Source organism: Rhinolophus hipposideros (genome assembly GCF_964194185.1).
Source record: "Rhinolophus hipposideros genome assembly, chromosome: 9".
Lineage (NCBI taxonomy): Eukaryota > Metazoa > Chordata > Mammalia > Chiroptera > Rhinolophidae > Rhinolophus > Rhinolophus hipposideros.
In genome coordinates this window covers 66,014,844-66,032,329 of record NC_138055.1, presented here as the reverse complement: position 1 = coordinate 66,032,329, position 17,486 = coordinate 66,014,844, and the positions used below count along the sequence as shown (strand labels likewise).

Genomic DNA, 17,486 nt, shown 5'->3' with positions numbered 1-17,486 from the left:
AGGGAAAGAGGCATTGGTGTATTGTTGGATGTAACAATTAAGTTCCCATGTTTGTACCTCTTTTTAGATGAACATTAACTGGTATATCCTTTTTAAGACCTCTGGAGAAAATGTACCCAAGTATACTTTTAAATTCCTACTCCAGGCTATCTAGTCCCTCAGGATAGATGCTTAAACTCATCGCTCCCATTGAAACCTCTGCAGTGTTTCTTGGTCATATCCTTACCTGCTCCACTTGAGCTGTGGGATGAAAACTGTTACCATGTAAGATAAAGTACTTTAAAAAATTACACAGCGAACAGTACTGCTAGTAATGTTTCTAAAAGTGAAATATCAATATAATTGCTTGATCTCAGAAAGATTCTCCTTCATGTGAATGTTTCAGGACATAAAATAGGATCACAACAAAGAAAACCAAATTTTTCCAGTTTTAATAGCTTCTACATAGTAGTATTAAAATGTTAAGGCAAACTTTTAGACAAAAACAAAAAAGGTTGATTTATCAGTTTCTTTGAAAATCCTTTTGCTCTTCTACGGGAATAAAATGTCTTACTATGGTGCTAGCACAACGATACCCAGTAAAAACTTATAACCTATTGCTGGGCTTTCTCATTTTATTCCTTGTGCATTCTGCTATACACTAATGTATAAATAAACCTCCAAATCTAAATTCACCATTAAACTCAGTACATATTTATATCTATCCTCATTCTTTCTCCAGAATCCATTTGTTAAAAACAAAAAAACCCTGTCAATAATCACCAAAAATGCTGGAGTCTAATCCATCTTTTTTAAGAGAACATTACCCTATAAAGCCTCAGAGGTGCTTGAAGAAGCTTTAAAATACATTTAAAATACGACTCTTTCAAACTTGAAGTAACAGAAACCACCATAAGTTTTTCCTATGTAAGAGAGTACTTAGACTACACAAAATGAGTGCTAAAGACTAGGGTACTTTCACTAAGTAAAAAATAAACATTTCATTAATAAAGGTTATGTATAATTGAGAACCAAAAGATTACTGTATGTTTATCATATCTGACTTGGACTTATATTAATCAAGATAATTATTTCGTAAGTGTATAAGGTCCATCAGTAAACTGGAAGAACTCTATACTTAAAGTATAATCATTCATTCCCATTAAATAGAGTTATCAGAGCAAAAATCACTTAGACAGGTAAGAACTAAGTAATTGTTCAATTTTTTATTTTGATGCACAGTGAGAGAAATGGACTTTTCTATCAACTGAATTTTATGGTAAATGAACAGCAAATAAATTAGACCCATGTTAAAATAAAAGGTCAGCTAAATGAGCTAAATGTCCAAACTTAAGGATATAAGAACCATAGATAAACTTCGATTCCATAGTCTTCTTTAAGAAGTTGAAGTCTTTCAAACACAACTTTGCTATGAACTGGTCCAGAGCACAACAGCATACAGGAATGCTTAACAGGGGTGGTGATCAGGGACACGTTTCCTGCAAGGATTACACAACATACACTTCAGAAAAAAGTCAATGGCGAAACTGAAAAGCATAAAGGTTTATATTAAATACAAACATAACTAGAATCCTAATTTTATTAAGATAACCCAATTTTCTATAACAAGATGTTTCTACCTCATTACTAACATCCTTCAATTGTCATTTTATTAGGAAAAGGAAATTACAAAACATGTGGTATATGAAGGCCTGTAATTATTTAGCAGTTCTCAACTTCTCATCCAAATGACCTACTTAAATACATATTCTCCAGAAAACAGTTAATTCATGTTTTCAACTAATATATGTGTCGGGGAATTTTACTAAATTAGTCAGACAGTTTTAAGCAGAAGTTGTAAAATCACAAGGCTCTGGGTCCTCTAGATGTAAGTCTCTGGATCACTATTCTAAGTGAAAAAATCAAATGCCAATAGATAAGCTGGTGATGGGGTACAGTAACTCATTATAAAATATGCCAATAGCACCTCTCACATCTTAGATGCTAAACTTATTCTCTGGTAACCATATAGTGAGTCGCTCAGGAAGGGGGCATGGTAAGGGTACTAGTGCAATTTTTTTACTTAATGCCTGTTCAAGGAGGTAGGGCTTGAGAAACACTGCTTCTAGACGCAAGCACAACAGTTAAGAGAAGCAGAAAAGGCATCAAAACAGACCCAAAGAGTACAGCATACCGGGATCATACAAATAGAAACCCTTTCGACCTCAGTAGCTTATGGGAGTATGACTAAAGGATGCTAAAAGATGTCAATACAGAAAAAGTTACCAAGCAGCTGTCACAGGGCATTGATCTTGAAAACGAGTCCCCTGGAGGTTATATTCACTAGTATGAAAAGAAGTCCACAGCCCATTATATCAGGATTTCTATTATATTTAATAGACACAAGCCTCTATAGTGTTACCAGATCAAATGAGGTATTATAGTGTATATTTCAAAGGTGATTGAGGGTGCTGAATTATTGCGAAGATTTCTGAGAATAAGTGTGGCTATGTAACCTTGACCCCAAGTCAGAAAAGCTTAATTACAGAACTGTTTCCTTTTGCTATCATTCTGCGGAAAGACAATAGAAAATATAACTGCATTTAACCATCTTTGGTGGCACGACGACTTCCAAGAAAACTTTCTGTCAATTTCTCTCTCCTTCCCTCACCCATTTTCCATTCTAAAATGTGAGTGTTCCTCATTACCCTGTCTTCCCTATACCAGGAGCAGAGCAGTCCTCTTTCCACTACACCACAGTAGATTTAAACACCATTTCATCTGTTCTCTCCACATCCAAATCACTATTTTCTACTTTCCTTCCTCTAATAGTATTAGGATAGCTGACACTCAGAGGAAAGCCAATGAAATGAGTACTGCAGGGTTCTGCACACACACAAAAATCCTTTGTAACTGCTAAGTCAATTGAAGGTGTAATTTCCTAGTAGTATTCCTACTTCATGCCTGCTATGAACTCCCTGCGTTCCTGTCTAAAACCAACTCCTGCCCTTGTTATCTCATCTCCCATTCTCTCTCACAGCTACTTAAGTGGACAGCTCTCCTCTTCTGCATCCATCATTCCCTCTCTCTAGGAAATTCCTCACTTAAACAAACTGAAATTTCACAGTAAAAACTACACCTCCTCTAGTTACTACCGTTTCTCTGCTTCCATTCACAAGACTCCCCCCAAAAGCAATATATATACATATATGTACATGTATATACATATATATGCATGTATATGTATATATGTATATATGCGCACACACACACACACACACACACACACACTCACACACTTTCTCCAAGTTCTCTTTTCCTGTGCCATCCACTCCACTAAAACTGCTTGTCAAGATTACCAATGGCTTCCATTATTAAACCCAATTTCGGGGTCAATGTTCAGTCCTTATCGGAACTTGACCTATCTGCATCATTTTGGCAGTTAATCTCTCCTCTTCCCTAAAGCCTTTCTTCATTTGGCTTCTGGACACACATTCCATTGATTTTTCCTCCCCAACCTTTAAAATGTTGTATTATGGAAAATTTCAAATATATTTAAAAGCAGAGATTGTATCATAAATCCTCATGTAACCATCCCTCAGTTTTAATAATTATCCATATTTACATTCCAGTGTCCTTTGCTGGTTCTGAATCTTTCCAAACTTGTAACTGGAATTCTCCAGTACTCAGTCCTTAAAATCACTTCTTTCTTTAGCTACATTCACTCCCTTGGGGACTCAATCAGTCTAATGGCTTTAAATACCACATATATGCTGACAACTCCTAAGTTGGTAACTACAGCTCCAACTTCTCTCCTAACTACAGATTCAACTACCCAAGCCAATTATCAATAGGCATCTCAAATATCCCAAACTAAAATCCCTTTCTTCCCTCCCAAAGCATTTCCCATATCAGATAAGAGAAACATTTCTTTCTACTGACAAAAACTTGGAATTATCCTCAATTGCCTTTCCTCTCACACCTTATATCCAACCTATAATCAAACCCTGCTGGCTCTACCTTCAACATATGTGTCTTTTACCAACACCTTACCACCTTCCCTTCCCTCCCGGTCCAAGCCACCATCCCTTCTCACCTCCCTGAACCACCACTAACAGGTAAAATAAGTGGTTTGGGTAACTACTAATAAGAACAATTAAAATTAACTTTAGCAATTAAAATTTTCAAGTGTTAAGATTTTCTGGCCAGTTAACTGTTTTTGTATGAATGAGTTTTTAAAAAAATTTGACAACTTGGAAAAGCTTAGATATAGGAACATGTACTCTGCTCATTATATGCTTAAGGATGTTCATATGGAAAAGTATACCCAAGACAGAAAATGACTAGAGCCAACCCATCACAGTAAAACAAAAACATCAGTTCTTACTACACACTTCTGTCCCCAAGCTCTCTGGTTTCTGACTTTTCCAAGTCTGACTCTTTATGAGCCCTTTCAATCCTGAGTGCTAACCTGTGTAATCATACCCTACTCCCTTTTCTGTCTTAAATCTAAGAGTTGTGATTGCATATTTTAAGTAACTTGCATAATACTTTTATCTAAGCAAAAATGGCTACACTTTCTATCAACTACCATTATCAAAAATATGCAGCTACCTATTTTTCTGTTTCCGTATTAATAATTTTTTCTAAGAAATGTTTTATGAAGTGCTACAATACCGTGGTGCTGCTTTGATAATATTGTCCACACGCAGAATCACCTCTGCCGCTTCAGCTGCACTCAGAAGAACTTGTCGCTTCACTTGGAAACTTTCTGTTATACCCAGTACTGCCATATCACCAACGGTACCTTCCTTCATATCTAAAAAGAAACAGTAATTTACTAAACAAACATCTAGTTTTAACTGAAATAGAAAAACACCACTAATGACTTATAACAAATAAAACTAATCCTGTTATGAAAAATAAAATTACAATACCTAAACTTAACTCTCACTCAAGAAAAGCCTTTTAGAAAATCAAAAGGTCAACTACTAATTATTTGTATCAATGGACAGCAACTATGTCAAATAATGAAAAATTTATACATAACACTAAATCTTCATCCATATACATATGTAAAATTGTTACAGAAAATTTGCTGATCACTAATTACCATGGATTCTTTTAACTGGAAGAGAGAATTTAGAAGTCATCTATTTCGCCTATGAGAGTTCTACTTCATCTTCTGATTATCCATCGGCTCTTTCTTGCGCAGTGACTGGACTACCTACCCCCTTAAGACTATTCCTATAATATCCCGGACAGTTTACTAGGAAATTCTCCATTCTAAATTAAATCTGCTTTTTTGGCCACTCTTATCTATGTCAGAGATCTGTATTCAAGAATGTCACAAAGTCAGTTTACTGCGAAATTAGGAGTCACTGCTGATTATAAGAGCTATAGAAAATTTTACACTTATTTCAGAATATACTGTATTGTTTATGTAGTTAAATTCTGTATTTATAACAAACGAATTATAAATCTTCTAACTAGATCTACACTCTTTATGGAAGAACAAAGTTTGGCAGTGTGGAGAATATGAAGTTAAAACATTTTCCTAGACTATATAATGGTTACAAAGCAAGGGCCACAGGAGTCTTTTTATATGGTTATTACGAGAATTCATCTTTAAAAAAAAGTAAAGAACTTGGTACAGAGTTATTCTTAACAAGTACAAGTTTCCAGCTGCTCTCTTACCCAGTCCAGCAGTTGTGATGCCTTCGCTATGGGCAGCTCGGAGCTGTGCCACCAAATCTGCACTGTCATAACCTGCATTGTCAGCTATTATAGTTGGCAACTATGAAGTGAAGAAGACAAATGGTAACTATCTATTGTAGTATAATTCATTTACTCCTAACTAGCATAGCTTTTTAAAAGTATACATTTGGAAACACTGTATAATCTGCTTCCTTTTAATTACTGCTCATAAAGAGAATAAACTCCAGCATCAAATTTAAAAGTGGTATGAACCAGTTCTTTTTCTTAAAGCTGAGAAAATAAACATTTTCTGTCCAAGACAGAAAAATATATTCACTTAAAAGCCATTAATACCGACAATGTTTAAGCTCTTATTTTTATAAACTTACCATTCTCAGTGCTTTAGCGTAAGACTCCATTGCAACAGCTTCTTTACCAGGTGTTTTATTGGCAAGCTGTGTCACAGCATGAGCCATCAGCATCTCAGAACAGCCTATGGATTAAAAATCCAATAAAATGTCATTATGCTCGAAAACACTGAATTACTGACTTCCTTTAAGATACATCAAGCATTTTAAAATTAAGGGCAAAGGTAATAAAGTTTCTGTAAGAACTATTAAAACCACTTACAATTTATACCATAAAGAAATGGAATATGTTTAATGTTTTCCAAATGCTTACCTCCTCCATAAACTGTTCTAGAATCCTTCACAGTTTGGGAAAGAACACAAAGAGCATCATGCAAAGATCTTTCTGCTTCATCTAAAATTTGTTGAGTGGCACCACGCAGAACAATAGTGCAAGCCTCACCTAATGTTAAAAAACAATATGTCCCAATGAGCATTTAAGTATAAAACATAAAAATTTGCCTTCTATTATTTATGTAAGTATTGGTTGTTTTATGTGGTTTTGAAACTGGATATGTCGTCCACTGTTACATTCTCTTGGCTAACAATCCATGTTCACAATAGTTCTAAATTATCTAGAAAACTATGTTGAAAATGCACTGTTCATAAAGGCAAGATTAATATAGGGCTGACCTCAAAAAGAGATTAAAATTAATATACGTCATGTTTCACAAGAATTTAGGCACACCATGTACTAGTAACTACAGTAGCTGTTTCTTTCACTTCAGCAGAGCCTAGCAAAGATTTAGGAACCTAAATCAGGATCTACATGACTACTCACCAAGGGCTACCCCAGAAAAGTGAATGAGCTTATCTTCTCCAATCATGACTTCCTCGATAAGCTTGCAACTTCCAAGCTTCACTAGTTCTGGGTGGTCAAAGGTAGAGGCAATTTCACCACCTGTGAACATATAAATACACATTAATTAAATGCACGACAGGTTTAAAATTTGTTTTTTTACCAAGCAGTAATAGACAGGTAACATTTTTTTAAGTTGCTTACTTACTATATGCCAAGCACTCTTTGAAGCACCTCATATGAATTGGCAAATTAGTCTTCACAACAACCCAACGGGATAAGATTCATTATTCCATTTAGAAATGATAAAATTGAGGCAAAGAGATGTTTAGTTTCTTATCCAAGGTTACACAGCTTGAACAAATACAGTGAAACTGGGATTCAAACCCAAACAATCTGGCTTCAGACCTCTATGCACACACTGTATACTACTACCCACCCATAAAGGTCAAAGGTTAAACTGAAATCTCAACCTTTAAGTATGAATTTAAATTCAGATTCTCTTCTGAATCTACTGGTCTAGAAGACCAGTACTTTTATGACCCAATTTCCCAAAACAAAACATGAAAATATTTGACTAGTACTATTATGTCAGCAGATGCAGATTTCAGGAACAGCTTAAAATAGTAAGCACTTGATATCTACTAAGTATCACAGTAACTGACCGCCAGAAAGCCCCAAAAAGGGGAAACTGAGACTTTCCCAGAGCACATTTAATGAGGCGTCAAAAAAAAAAATTCATTTTATTTGTATGTCTTACTTCTCTTCATATTTCTCTTCCATCTTCCATGCTATAAACTGAAAGGGTCAGCCATTTCCTTTCCTGGTCCTTAATTAAGCAAAAGTTAAGTTTCCACTTTAAAATCCTTTTCTCTAGTTCATTACTCTCTCAATAAAGCCGATTCCCTCTATCATCAACCAACCTCTTTCCCTACTCCTGATAAATCTGAATTGATGCTTTATATCTATCTGACGACAAATTTACAAAAAATCTCTGGTCTTCCCAACTCTACTAATTTATATTCACATCTGTATAGCTGAAGTTCTTTTTGGTTGGCAAATTCCTGAAACTGCTTTGGTTTCTAGGTGTGAGACACAACAGATGTTCAGGACATCGTATCCCAAAAATGAGACTAACTGGGCTTTTGAGAATTTTCTCTTATCCAAGAGTTGCTCATCTACATCTGCTTACAAGATATTTCTTGATATCTGCAAGAACCAATTTCACCTATTTTGACAACATAAAAGCTAATAAGGATGGGTGCTATGAGGTCAACTTCAGTTGGTGTGTTTGGTCAGTAAATTTTCTTCTGAGTATGTGGCAATTTCATGTATCAAGTCCTTATGATACCAACTTACCCCACGAATGTGCTATCATTCACATTTCTTATGTCATGTCTTTTAATTTTATTGCATTAAAGGAGGAATTACATAAATACGAGCATCTTAAGTTTTATCATCTTCAGCATCAAGTATGCAGTGCCTTTTGAAGAACACTAATTAGAGCAGGTAAACCCAATTCAAAGTAATTAATGAAAGGAAAACGTATTTTTAGATCAGAAGATTATGTTCTCAGATTAAAAATGGCTTAACAAGCAATTCTGAGATGTTAACCAATTCTACTCTCTGCGTTAATTAGTATCCTTTAATTTTTTTCTACTATGCATGGCAGTTCCAAACTAAATTCAACATCCTGGTGGCTTTACGCCTCCAATCGCCCTCTCCTTAATTTTCAGTGCCGTGTCCCAGACCAACTTTCCAACCTACTCATTCCAAGGACCTGAACTGGAGGACAAAGGTTTTTGTACCTAGTTTTTCATGGGCTACTTAGAGGTTACTTTAACTCGTTACAGCAGAAAGCAAACAAGTTGCACTCAATGTCATTTTGACGCAGACACCTTATTTGTAAACATTATTCCACACAACTGGATTATGTTCCTCATACCTCTACTGAAGGGTGTTAGACTATACTAACTTTTCAGCATGCATCACTGGATTATTTCATACTTATTTCAACATTTATTACTTTCAGAAATTTAAAAATGTTAACAAAAGTAATACTTAAGTAATTGACCCACTCTTTGGCATATAGTAGTTATGTGCTCAGTAAGGGTACCATTATCACCGTACCATACATGGCATTAAGCATTAAACTACTCACTTAGCAGCAGAAACAAATGAATAAACTAGGTAAGACACAATGTTCCTTTTTTTAAGATCTAGTTTATATAGATTTTATGATTAGACAGTGGTCTTACGGATTTGTAAATAATGTAGTATGTATCTTTAAAACAACGTAAGAACAAGAAATCTATACCAATGGCAAACTCAGCCATGTAATTTGGTATTCTAAAAATAATGTAAATAAACTAAAGAAATCCAAAAAGTATAAATCAGCTTTCAGAATAACTTCCGTGTTTAGATTCTAAACTCTTTAATGGGATTTCTTTGCACTTTCAGCAATGAGTTACATACACAGTTGACACCCCAATAACATGGGCTTGAGCTGTGTGAGTCCACTTACAAGTGGGCTTAAAAAAACTACACCTGTCTTCAAACCTGTGTTATTCAAGGGTCAACTTTTTCCATCACAGTTGGGAATCCACTGATGTGGACGATTGACTAGTTTTTATTGGAGTCAAAAGTTGTATGCAGATTGTCAAAAACAAAGGGTGGGGGACTGGTGCTTCTAACCCCCACATTGTTCAAGAAGCAAATGTACAAACAATAAATCCAAGTGTGATTATTATGTTTGTTAGAAATTAATGCCTTTTTCCCATACCTGTGACAAGAGCCAGGCGTTCTACACCTGCAAAATCTGCATGTTCAATAGCCATAACACCCGCAGCACCAAAGAGCTGTTCAGGATAATTATAAATTAATTGCCTGTAAATAAAATCCATAAAAACATTGTTACTTCACAAGATAAAAATACATTAGACTAAAAAAAAACCCACTACCACCCATGGAAATATTTTTACCTCACCAGTAATCAAAGAAATGTGAATTAAAAGATACCATTTTTTAACCTATAATTTACAAATTATAATACTAGTGCAACCATGCTATTATTAAGAACAGATTTTTTTATATTGCTATTTATAGTATAAATTGGAAAACAAGTCAGCAGTAATGCACCAAAAACCGTATCAATGTTCATATGCTTTAGTTCCACTCCTGAGAATCTACAGCAAGAAATTAAATATTAAAAAAATGTAATATTTGTAAGAATTTTTCTATAAAATGAAACTTGCCAATGACCTCAATGTCCAATTACAAATTATGAAAAAAATTTTAATTTTAAGTAAAAATATATACTGTTAGATTTAAAAAGTTACAAAAGTTTATAGCATATGATCACAACTAAGTGAAAAATTAAAACTAGATGGCACATAGACACACAGTCAACACTAACAAAAGAAAGAATTCCTGAGAGGTAAGACCTCGTATTCTGTTTCTTCTTATACTTTTCTATTTTCCAAAATGAGATGTTACTTTTACAATGGGAGTTTAAAAAAGGCATCTGTTTAAAAGCTTTAAGTTAAAAAAAAGTCAAAAAACCCCTTTTTTATAATTAGCATAATGCACAGCTAGGCAAAATGTCTTATCAGATTCACAAATCACATAAAACTTTAGAAACTTACTTTTGAAAAGCCCACAAACATTTGGCCTTAAACAATTTTTCATCAAACATCTCTCAAAGTTAACTACAGTCATTTCATTGAAATGTGCTGTTCCTCTTGGTATTTTCACCATTTAAAACAATCAATAAAAGCCTTTCCTAAATGGGAAAAGTTTACACTTTTTCATACAAATTAAAGAAAAATCACTAAAACTCTTGAATATTTTTCACCTCTTCATTCTTGTTTTATTTCTGTGCTGTTAACTTTTTGCTACTTCAAATGCCCATCATTTAATATGGAATTAACTCTCTCTTCCAAATATGTGTGTACTATAGTCAAAACTAGTAACATAATCTGCCAAATCAGAAAACTTGTACTATTAACATAAAAAGGTTTAGTAAAGTATATTAACATCACTAAAATCATTGTTATGCAAATGAATTACTATACTATTTTTACAATGAAAAAAAATTCTAAATAAGCCACTAATTCAAAAACCTGTTCTTAGAATCGTTCATTATAAATATTGTTAGCACAAGAACACAGACCTGTTAATGAAGCAATTTATCCCATGCTTAAGAATACGTTCAACTTTCTCCTTCATTTTTTCCTTTTCTGCATGTTCTATTTCGGCAACCTTTGCTGTAGAATCAACTCTTACCCTGGAACCAAATATCTAAGACAGACGAAAGCATAAAAATAGTATTTTTATTACTCTTAAGAGTCCCATAGCATATTTAAACATTTTAATGCAAATACACCAAAAAATGTGTTTGTGTATATATTTACATAGTCCAAGCTTTTTAATGTAACTGATTTCCGGCCTGAGTTTATAGCAGCTGGCGATTAGAATTTCAAGAAATTTAAACATACCTTTATTTTGTCTGTATCCATACCAGTATTTGCAATAAGAATTTTAGCATTTTCAATTCTCTTTGGTTGATTTACTCCAATTTTTTTATCCAACAGAAAGCCTACAATATAATGGTAGTATTGTATTAAATACAAAGTTGAGTTAATAAATCTTAAGAAGTTGCCTGTTGTATCAAATTACTTTCAAAGAATGCATTTAAAACTCCTGTAAAGCATTCTACTAAAACAGTAATCATAAAAATCAATTTAGCAGATCATTTAAAAAAATATATGAAATAGAAAATACAAGAGCACAGCACAAATATTAAGAACACAATATTTTGAAACTTTTATTTCAGATACACAATATACTGCATACACAGGTATGTGGGTTGCAATATAATGACGTTAAGTCCACTTTCATAAGCTTAAAACACGAGAAAACAAGCTGTGAGGATTCAGATACACAGGGTATTGCTAGAGATTACTGGACTTTTTAAAGAACTGAGGCTGAGGCTGGTGCTAAAATGAAAAAGCCATGGAGGATGGAGTCAGACACACCTGGCCCCAATCATTCCCCTGCTGCATACAGGCTATGTAAGGAGGCTTAGTTATTCATCTGTAAAGCAGGAATGTAACCAGTGGCAGAGGTATTAGTTACCAGCCTAAGGCCCTGTGGATTTAGAACGATCATGGGGACACAGTACTGCCTCTCTCTCTAGGCTTCTTTTAGATGCGTATGTAACTTATTTTAGTAAGCCAGTATCATCCTGGGTTTTCTGCTCTATTAAGCTGAACCTAATTCTCACCCACTGGGTCAAAATCATAACAAATGAGATTTTAAGTAAAATTCCTATTAGAACCTGGCACAGAACAGACATTCAAAAATAGTAGCAATTCTTGTTTTAATTATCTTTCCCTACCACCAGCCTATTAGAAATGCTACACAGCCCTTGCATATAAATTCAACCAGGAGTATTTTCAGAATTGTTACTGCCTTAAAAAACATAAATGATGCGCAGCAAGACCTAGACTCTTAAATCACTGGTAAAGCAGAAACTGTAAAGCAAAACTTACTTTCTTCCCTTTCTCTATAAAAGATAAAGCCTACACCCCTTTCTATGGGCCATTTTGTGACGTAAGTACAATGTAAAGGTACTTGGAAAATTCCTACTTTATGAACAAAATACACTAGTACTAGGGAAACAGCAGTTGCTAAGACTCATTTATCACTCTTTAAGAACACCAACAAGTGTATCAACATCTGCCAACTAAATGATTTGATTTAACCCAGATCCTCTGGAGAACACATGTAATTCTGGAAAACACGTCGTTTGAAAACAGCTGACTTCCAATTTCTCTTTATTAATGACTGCAACTATCTTCATGGTATAAAGTAAAATCTAGGTATTATCAAAGAAACGCTGGGGTTGTATGAGAAGATGAAGACATTGTCAATATAACAAATGGATTAAAATGACAAAAATGGTTGCAATGTAATTTTTGTCCTTAAAGTTCTGGCTTTGTAAAATTAGTCCCAACTAGTTAAAAATAGGATTCACTGAGTACTTAGCCCTCAACATCCCATCAAAGCTTGCTTTCCCATGTTCAACATATATACACACACACATACCTTCATCTAAATAGGAATCTGCCAGACTTCCTCCTAGTTTCTTGATGATGTGAATTGCCTCCAGATTACCAGATCCTTTCAGTCTGAGAACAGCTTCTACAGCTAGTTTAGTAAAGTGATCTTTGTGATGAGTAAGAAGTTTTGAGGATAATGTTGTTCCTGCAATGTTCATTAAATCTTGGCGGAATTTAACTTCATCAGAACTAAAAAATAATCAAACAAAAAACTTATGACTTTCTAAAAATGAAATGCTTAAATTTGCTTCTTCATTCTCAAAATGCTTCTTCAAAGATATCACCCTATTTTACTTTTCAACATTTATTCAGATACTCATCTGTCAATAGATAATTTCCCCTAAGCCAGTCAGAGCTCATGTGAAAAATTAAACCTCACTACCAGTAAGTAACAAATCCAAATTAGGTACTATTTTTCCCCACCAAACTGGCAAACTATTAAAAAACACAAGCAAACAAGAGTGCCAAATGCTGTTAAGAACATGGTGAAACAGGCACTACTGTTATACAGCTAGTGGAAGTGTAAATTAATAAATTTTTTTCTGGAGAATTACTTGTAAGTAAAAACACCTTTAAAACACACACTTCTCTTTGAACCCAGCAATACTTCTTGAAACATTTTTTTGGGTAACAAGTTTTTACCTTATAAAGCTAAAAACTGTCAAAACACTAATCTCCAACTATAGATAGGTAAATTATACTGCAGTAATATAATCAAATGCATACCTCAATTAGAGAGAATACTGACACCCAGAAATGTGCTTGTCATTCAACTACGTTCAAGAGACTAAAAACCCTCTAAACAATGATACTATTTGTTCTGTTTATTGTGATTATATAAGCAAAAACTGGAAACCCAAACTTGAACTTTAGTGGCTATCTCTGGAGAGTAATGTGAGGTTTTACTGTTGGGGCAGGATGAGAAAGCAGAGTCGTGTTTGTGTATGTTTTTCTTAGTTTCTAGACTTCGTGCACTGAGTACATTTTGGAAAGAATGTTAAATGTTTAAAACAGTAGTATTTTGGTATACCAACCCATGATCGACTGCAGAATTCAAGAGAGCCTGTCTTGCTGCCTTTGTGGCTTCTCTCCAACCAGCTATGATGGTCTGTGGATGAATCTTTCTGGCAATTAAAGATTCTGCTTCCTATTAATAAACAGTGGAAAACACTTGTCAATAGTGAAGATGTAGGAAGGACTTCATTACTTCTGACATTCAAAACTACAGTAGCAAAAACCAATTAATAAAATGAGGTTAGAATTGCTCAGATAGTCTTACCCTTAGCAATTCTGCTGCTAAAACAGTAACAGAGGTAGTGCCATCACCAACTTCATCATCCTGAACCCTTGACATATCTAGAAAAAAAAAGTTAGTTATTAACTCATTTATATCTGATTCTGCCTTTTTAAAATTACTTCTCTGTAGCTAAACTAATTCTCCCACTACCAATACCCACTACCCATGTAAATCTCACTTATCTAGGCTTTTTCACCTGACAAATTCTTTGGAACTTTTCAGTCTGAAATGCAACAATTTTAGTATTAATAATTACACGGCACTCCAGAAGCTTGTATTTTAATGACAATAATCAATTAAAAAATGGACAATAGTTAAAGGAAGTACAGCCAACACAGCTTATTTAAAATATGTTTCAAAATGTTAACAAAAGAGTATCTCCAGACTCACCAACTAAAACTTTAGCCGCTGGATTGTCAACACCAATGTTCTTCAGAATAGTTGCACCATCATTGGTCACCATAAGAGAGGCATCTCGTCCACTGCTTAACAGAATTTTGTCCTAAAAGGAATGTATTTGGTTCAAGTTAAGATCTAGATACACCTTCAAGAACGCCTGGGTCAGTCACTACTCTCGCATATTGTTAATGTGTCAGTACCCTGGATGGCTCTTTGACAGTATCCATTCTAATTTTTGCAATGCATACACCTCACAAGCAAACTCTGGTATCTAACCCTAAAAACACTAGAACAGGGAGACATGAACAGGTTGTCTCAGCACTGTAATAGCCAAAACAATGGAATAAAGTGTCCCTCAACACAGTCATAAATATAAACTATAAAATAATCAGGACGCTGAGTACCATTTGACACTTAGGAGGCAGTTAATCACTTACACTGAATAAAATTTTAACAAAGCAAACTACAGAAAAACTACACATAAATACCTATGCTAAAACAAAATGTTACCAGTATATAAGAAAATACATTAACACGTGAGACACACGTATATTTACGTTAATGAACAAAAATATTGGGAAGATTTACATCCAAACAATAACAGCGGTTGTCAGTGGGGAGGAAAGTCGGACTGGGGATGGGCACTGATTGGGACTTCAGCCGAACGACTACTGTTTTGATTTTCAGTAAAGAGAACACATCCAGGTCTTACCTCCATAGAGTTAAGTTTCAACAATTAAAATGCATCAAAAAAAGTATTTACTATGTACGTTTTCACGAAGGGCTCTAAAACAGTATCAAAACAAAAACTCCCTCTTTTTCTTACCATGCCCTTGGGTCCCAAGGTGCTCTTTACCAAGTCTCCAATAGCGATGGCACCAATAAAAGAAGACTGGAGTGAAAAGCAAAGAAAGGGATTGTCAAAAACCACCTCGAGCCTTAAAATGGTAAAAGTGCGATTTTATCTTTCCCAGAACGAGAACAAGCCTCACCAGACGGGCCGTCTCTGCTCGCTCTTCGTCAGCGCCAGCCTTGAAGATGTTAACGGGTGCAAGGGAAAGGGACGCCTAAAAAAGGAAAAACAAAAAAACGGGTGTGGATACCAACATCCTTTTGACACGTATACTGAGATGCCTTCCGTCAGACTTACAAGTAGCTAGCTACGAGAAAACTGATGTACAGAACAGTGTGCTTTTTCCAAAAAATGAAAAGTCTCCCTCATCAGGGCAGTCATTTAAGGGGGAGGAGGGACTTCTAAAAGCCGTATAGGAAAGCAACCTTGCGTTCTGCATCTACAAGTGCTCCAAGGATAAGAATTATACAGTAACTCTTAAGGACGGCAAGACTCAAGACGACTTGAATCCAAGGCTAGGCAGGCAGGGGCCGGAGGCCACTCGCAGGACAACGGCCAAGCGGCTGAGGCAATGGCAGAGGCCCGGCTTCCAACAGGCCGCCCCAGGCTCCGCCCCGAGAGGGCGGGCGGGGCCTGACTCGCCGACCCGCCCGGAGCCCTGGAAACTTCTCCGCTAAGGGTGAGCCCCGGGTCTCCCGGTTCTGGGGCTTTGGAGACGCCGTGTCAGAAGCCGCTGGCTTGGAGGCCCACCCTCCCCGTGGCCTGCGCCGAGAGCTTCGCCCGCGGCCTGGGCGCAGGCCACACGCCGCGGCCCTCACCATGTGCGGCCGTCCCGGGGCACAGAAACAGGGAGCCCGAGGCGCTGGGAGGACAAGAGGGGGCGGCAGGGCACGGCGGGGTGTGGCGGGGCCCGGGCAGGGCCAGCGGGGCCAGGCTCACCATGGTTCCAAGCAGTTCGGCACACACGCTACTCCTTCACAGCTCGCGCCCGGGACCAGAGGGAAAAGAAGCCGGAAGTGACGCCTCACGCTCTACCGTGAGGGGCGGAGCCTCGGCCGGCGTGGCTCCGGCGTCGCGCGGCTCGCGGAGGAAGGGAGGAAGTGCCATTTTGAGTGGAGCCCTGCGGGTCTTACACGCAGCCGGTCACATTGGAGGGGCGCGGCCTCGGCTTGTGCTCCTCCTCTCCCTGCGGCGCCACCTGCTTGGGGCGAGGAAGCGGGGGGCTGACATCTTGCTTGAGGCCGGCAGTATTGGGAGTAGAACCCCGGAAGAACTAGAGACGCTGCGCCGCGGGGGTTGCCATAGTAGCGGAGTTTCTGCTTGCACGTTTTTTCTGAATCTTTAAAAGTTTGCCTTGAAGTACCACATATACATAAAGTGTTGTGTACTAGTAATGAAAAACATAACTCACCAACTTCATCACGTCCTCTCCCAGAGGCAACCACTCTCAACGTTTCAGCTTTGTTCTGCAGTGGTTATTTACCAACATATTCCTAAATAACATGTTCATTGCCATTTTAATTTTAACTATTTATTGAGTATTACGAGGAAGACATATTTTATTGAATTTTAAAACGCTGTTTTTAATGGGATGTTGACTGTCCAGGACAAGGTGGTGTGAACTGATGGAGACGTTTACTTTATCTTTGCTCTGCTTGCTCATTTTCAGGTTTTCGCGTTTCACGCGTTCCTCCCCTCCCCCACTAGTAGAGATGACTAATATATTCTTACGTAATGCCTTGGTTGAGATCAAGATCAATCCCAAAATTTCAGTTTATCCAAAACAGTTTTCTACTTTCTCTGAATTGACCCCTTAGGACCGTTAAAGCAAAGTTTTGTGCAAAAAAAGGTTGGTTTTCTACCTGCTGATACCCTTTTCTCCGTTTGACTAATGAGTCAGTTAGTAAGTTCTTGGATTTTGGGCAATTGTTAA

General features: G+C 36.5%; 1 protein-coding gene across 1 annotated transcript; it reads right to left on the bottom strand.

The window, feature by feature from the left end:
* Window positions 1–409: 409 nt before the first annotated feature.
* CCT2 (chaperonin containing TCP1 subunit 2) lies at window positions 410–16,598 on the bottom strand. The gene is made up of 16 exons (XM_081059001.1): window positions 16,493–16,598; window positions 15,693–15,767; window positions 15,527–15,592; window positions 14,692–14,803; window positions 14,284–14,360; window positions 14,039–14,151; window positions 12,991–13,193; window positions 11,379–11,479; window positions 11,054–11,181; window positions 9,665–9,768; window positions 6,865–6,984; window positions 6,358–6,486; window positions 6,066–6,169; window positions 5,677–5,776; window positions 4,657–4,798; window positions 410–1,478 (listed from the first exon to the last, which is right to left on the bottom strand). The coding sequence occupies exons 1-16, from the start codon at window positions 16,493–16,495 to the stop codon at window positions 1,448–1,450; spliced, it is 1,608 nt and encodes a 535-aa protein (XP_080915127.1). The 5' UTR covers window positions 16,496–16,598; the 3' UTR covers window positions 410–1,447.
* Between the last annotated feature and the right edge of the window lie 888 nt (window positions 16,599–17,486).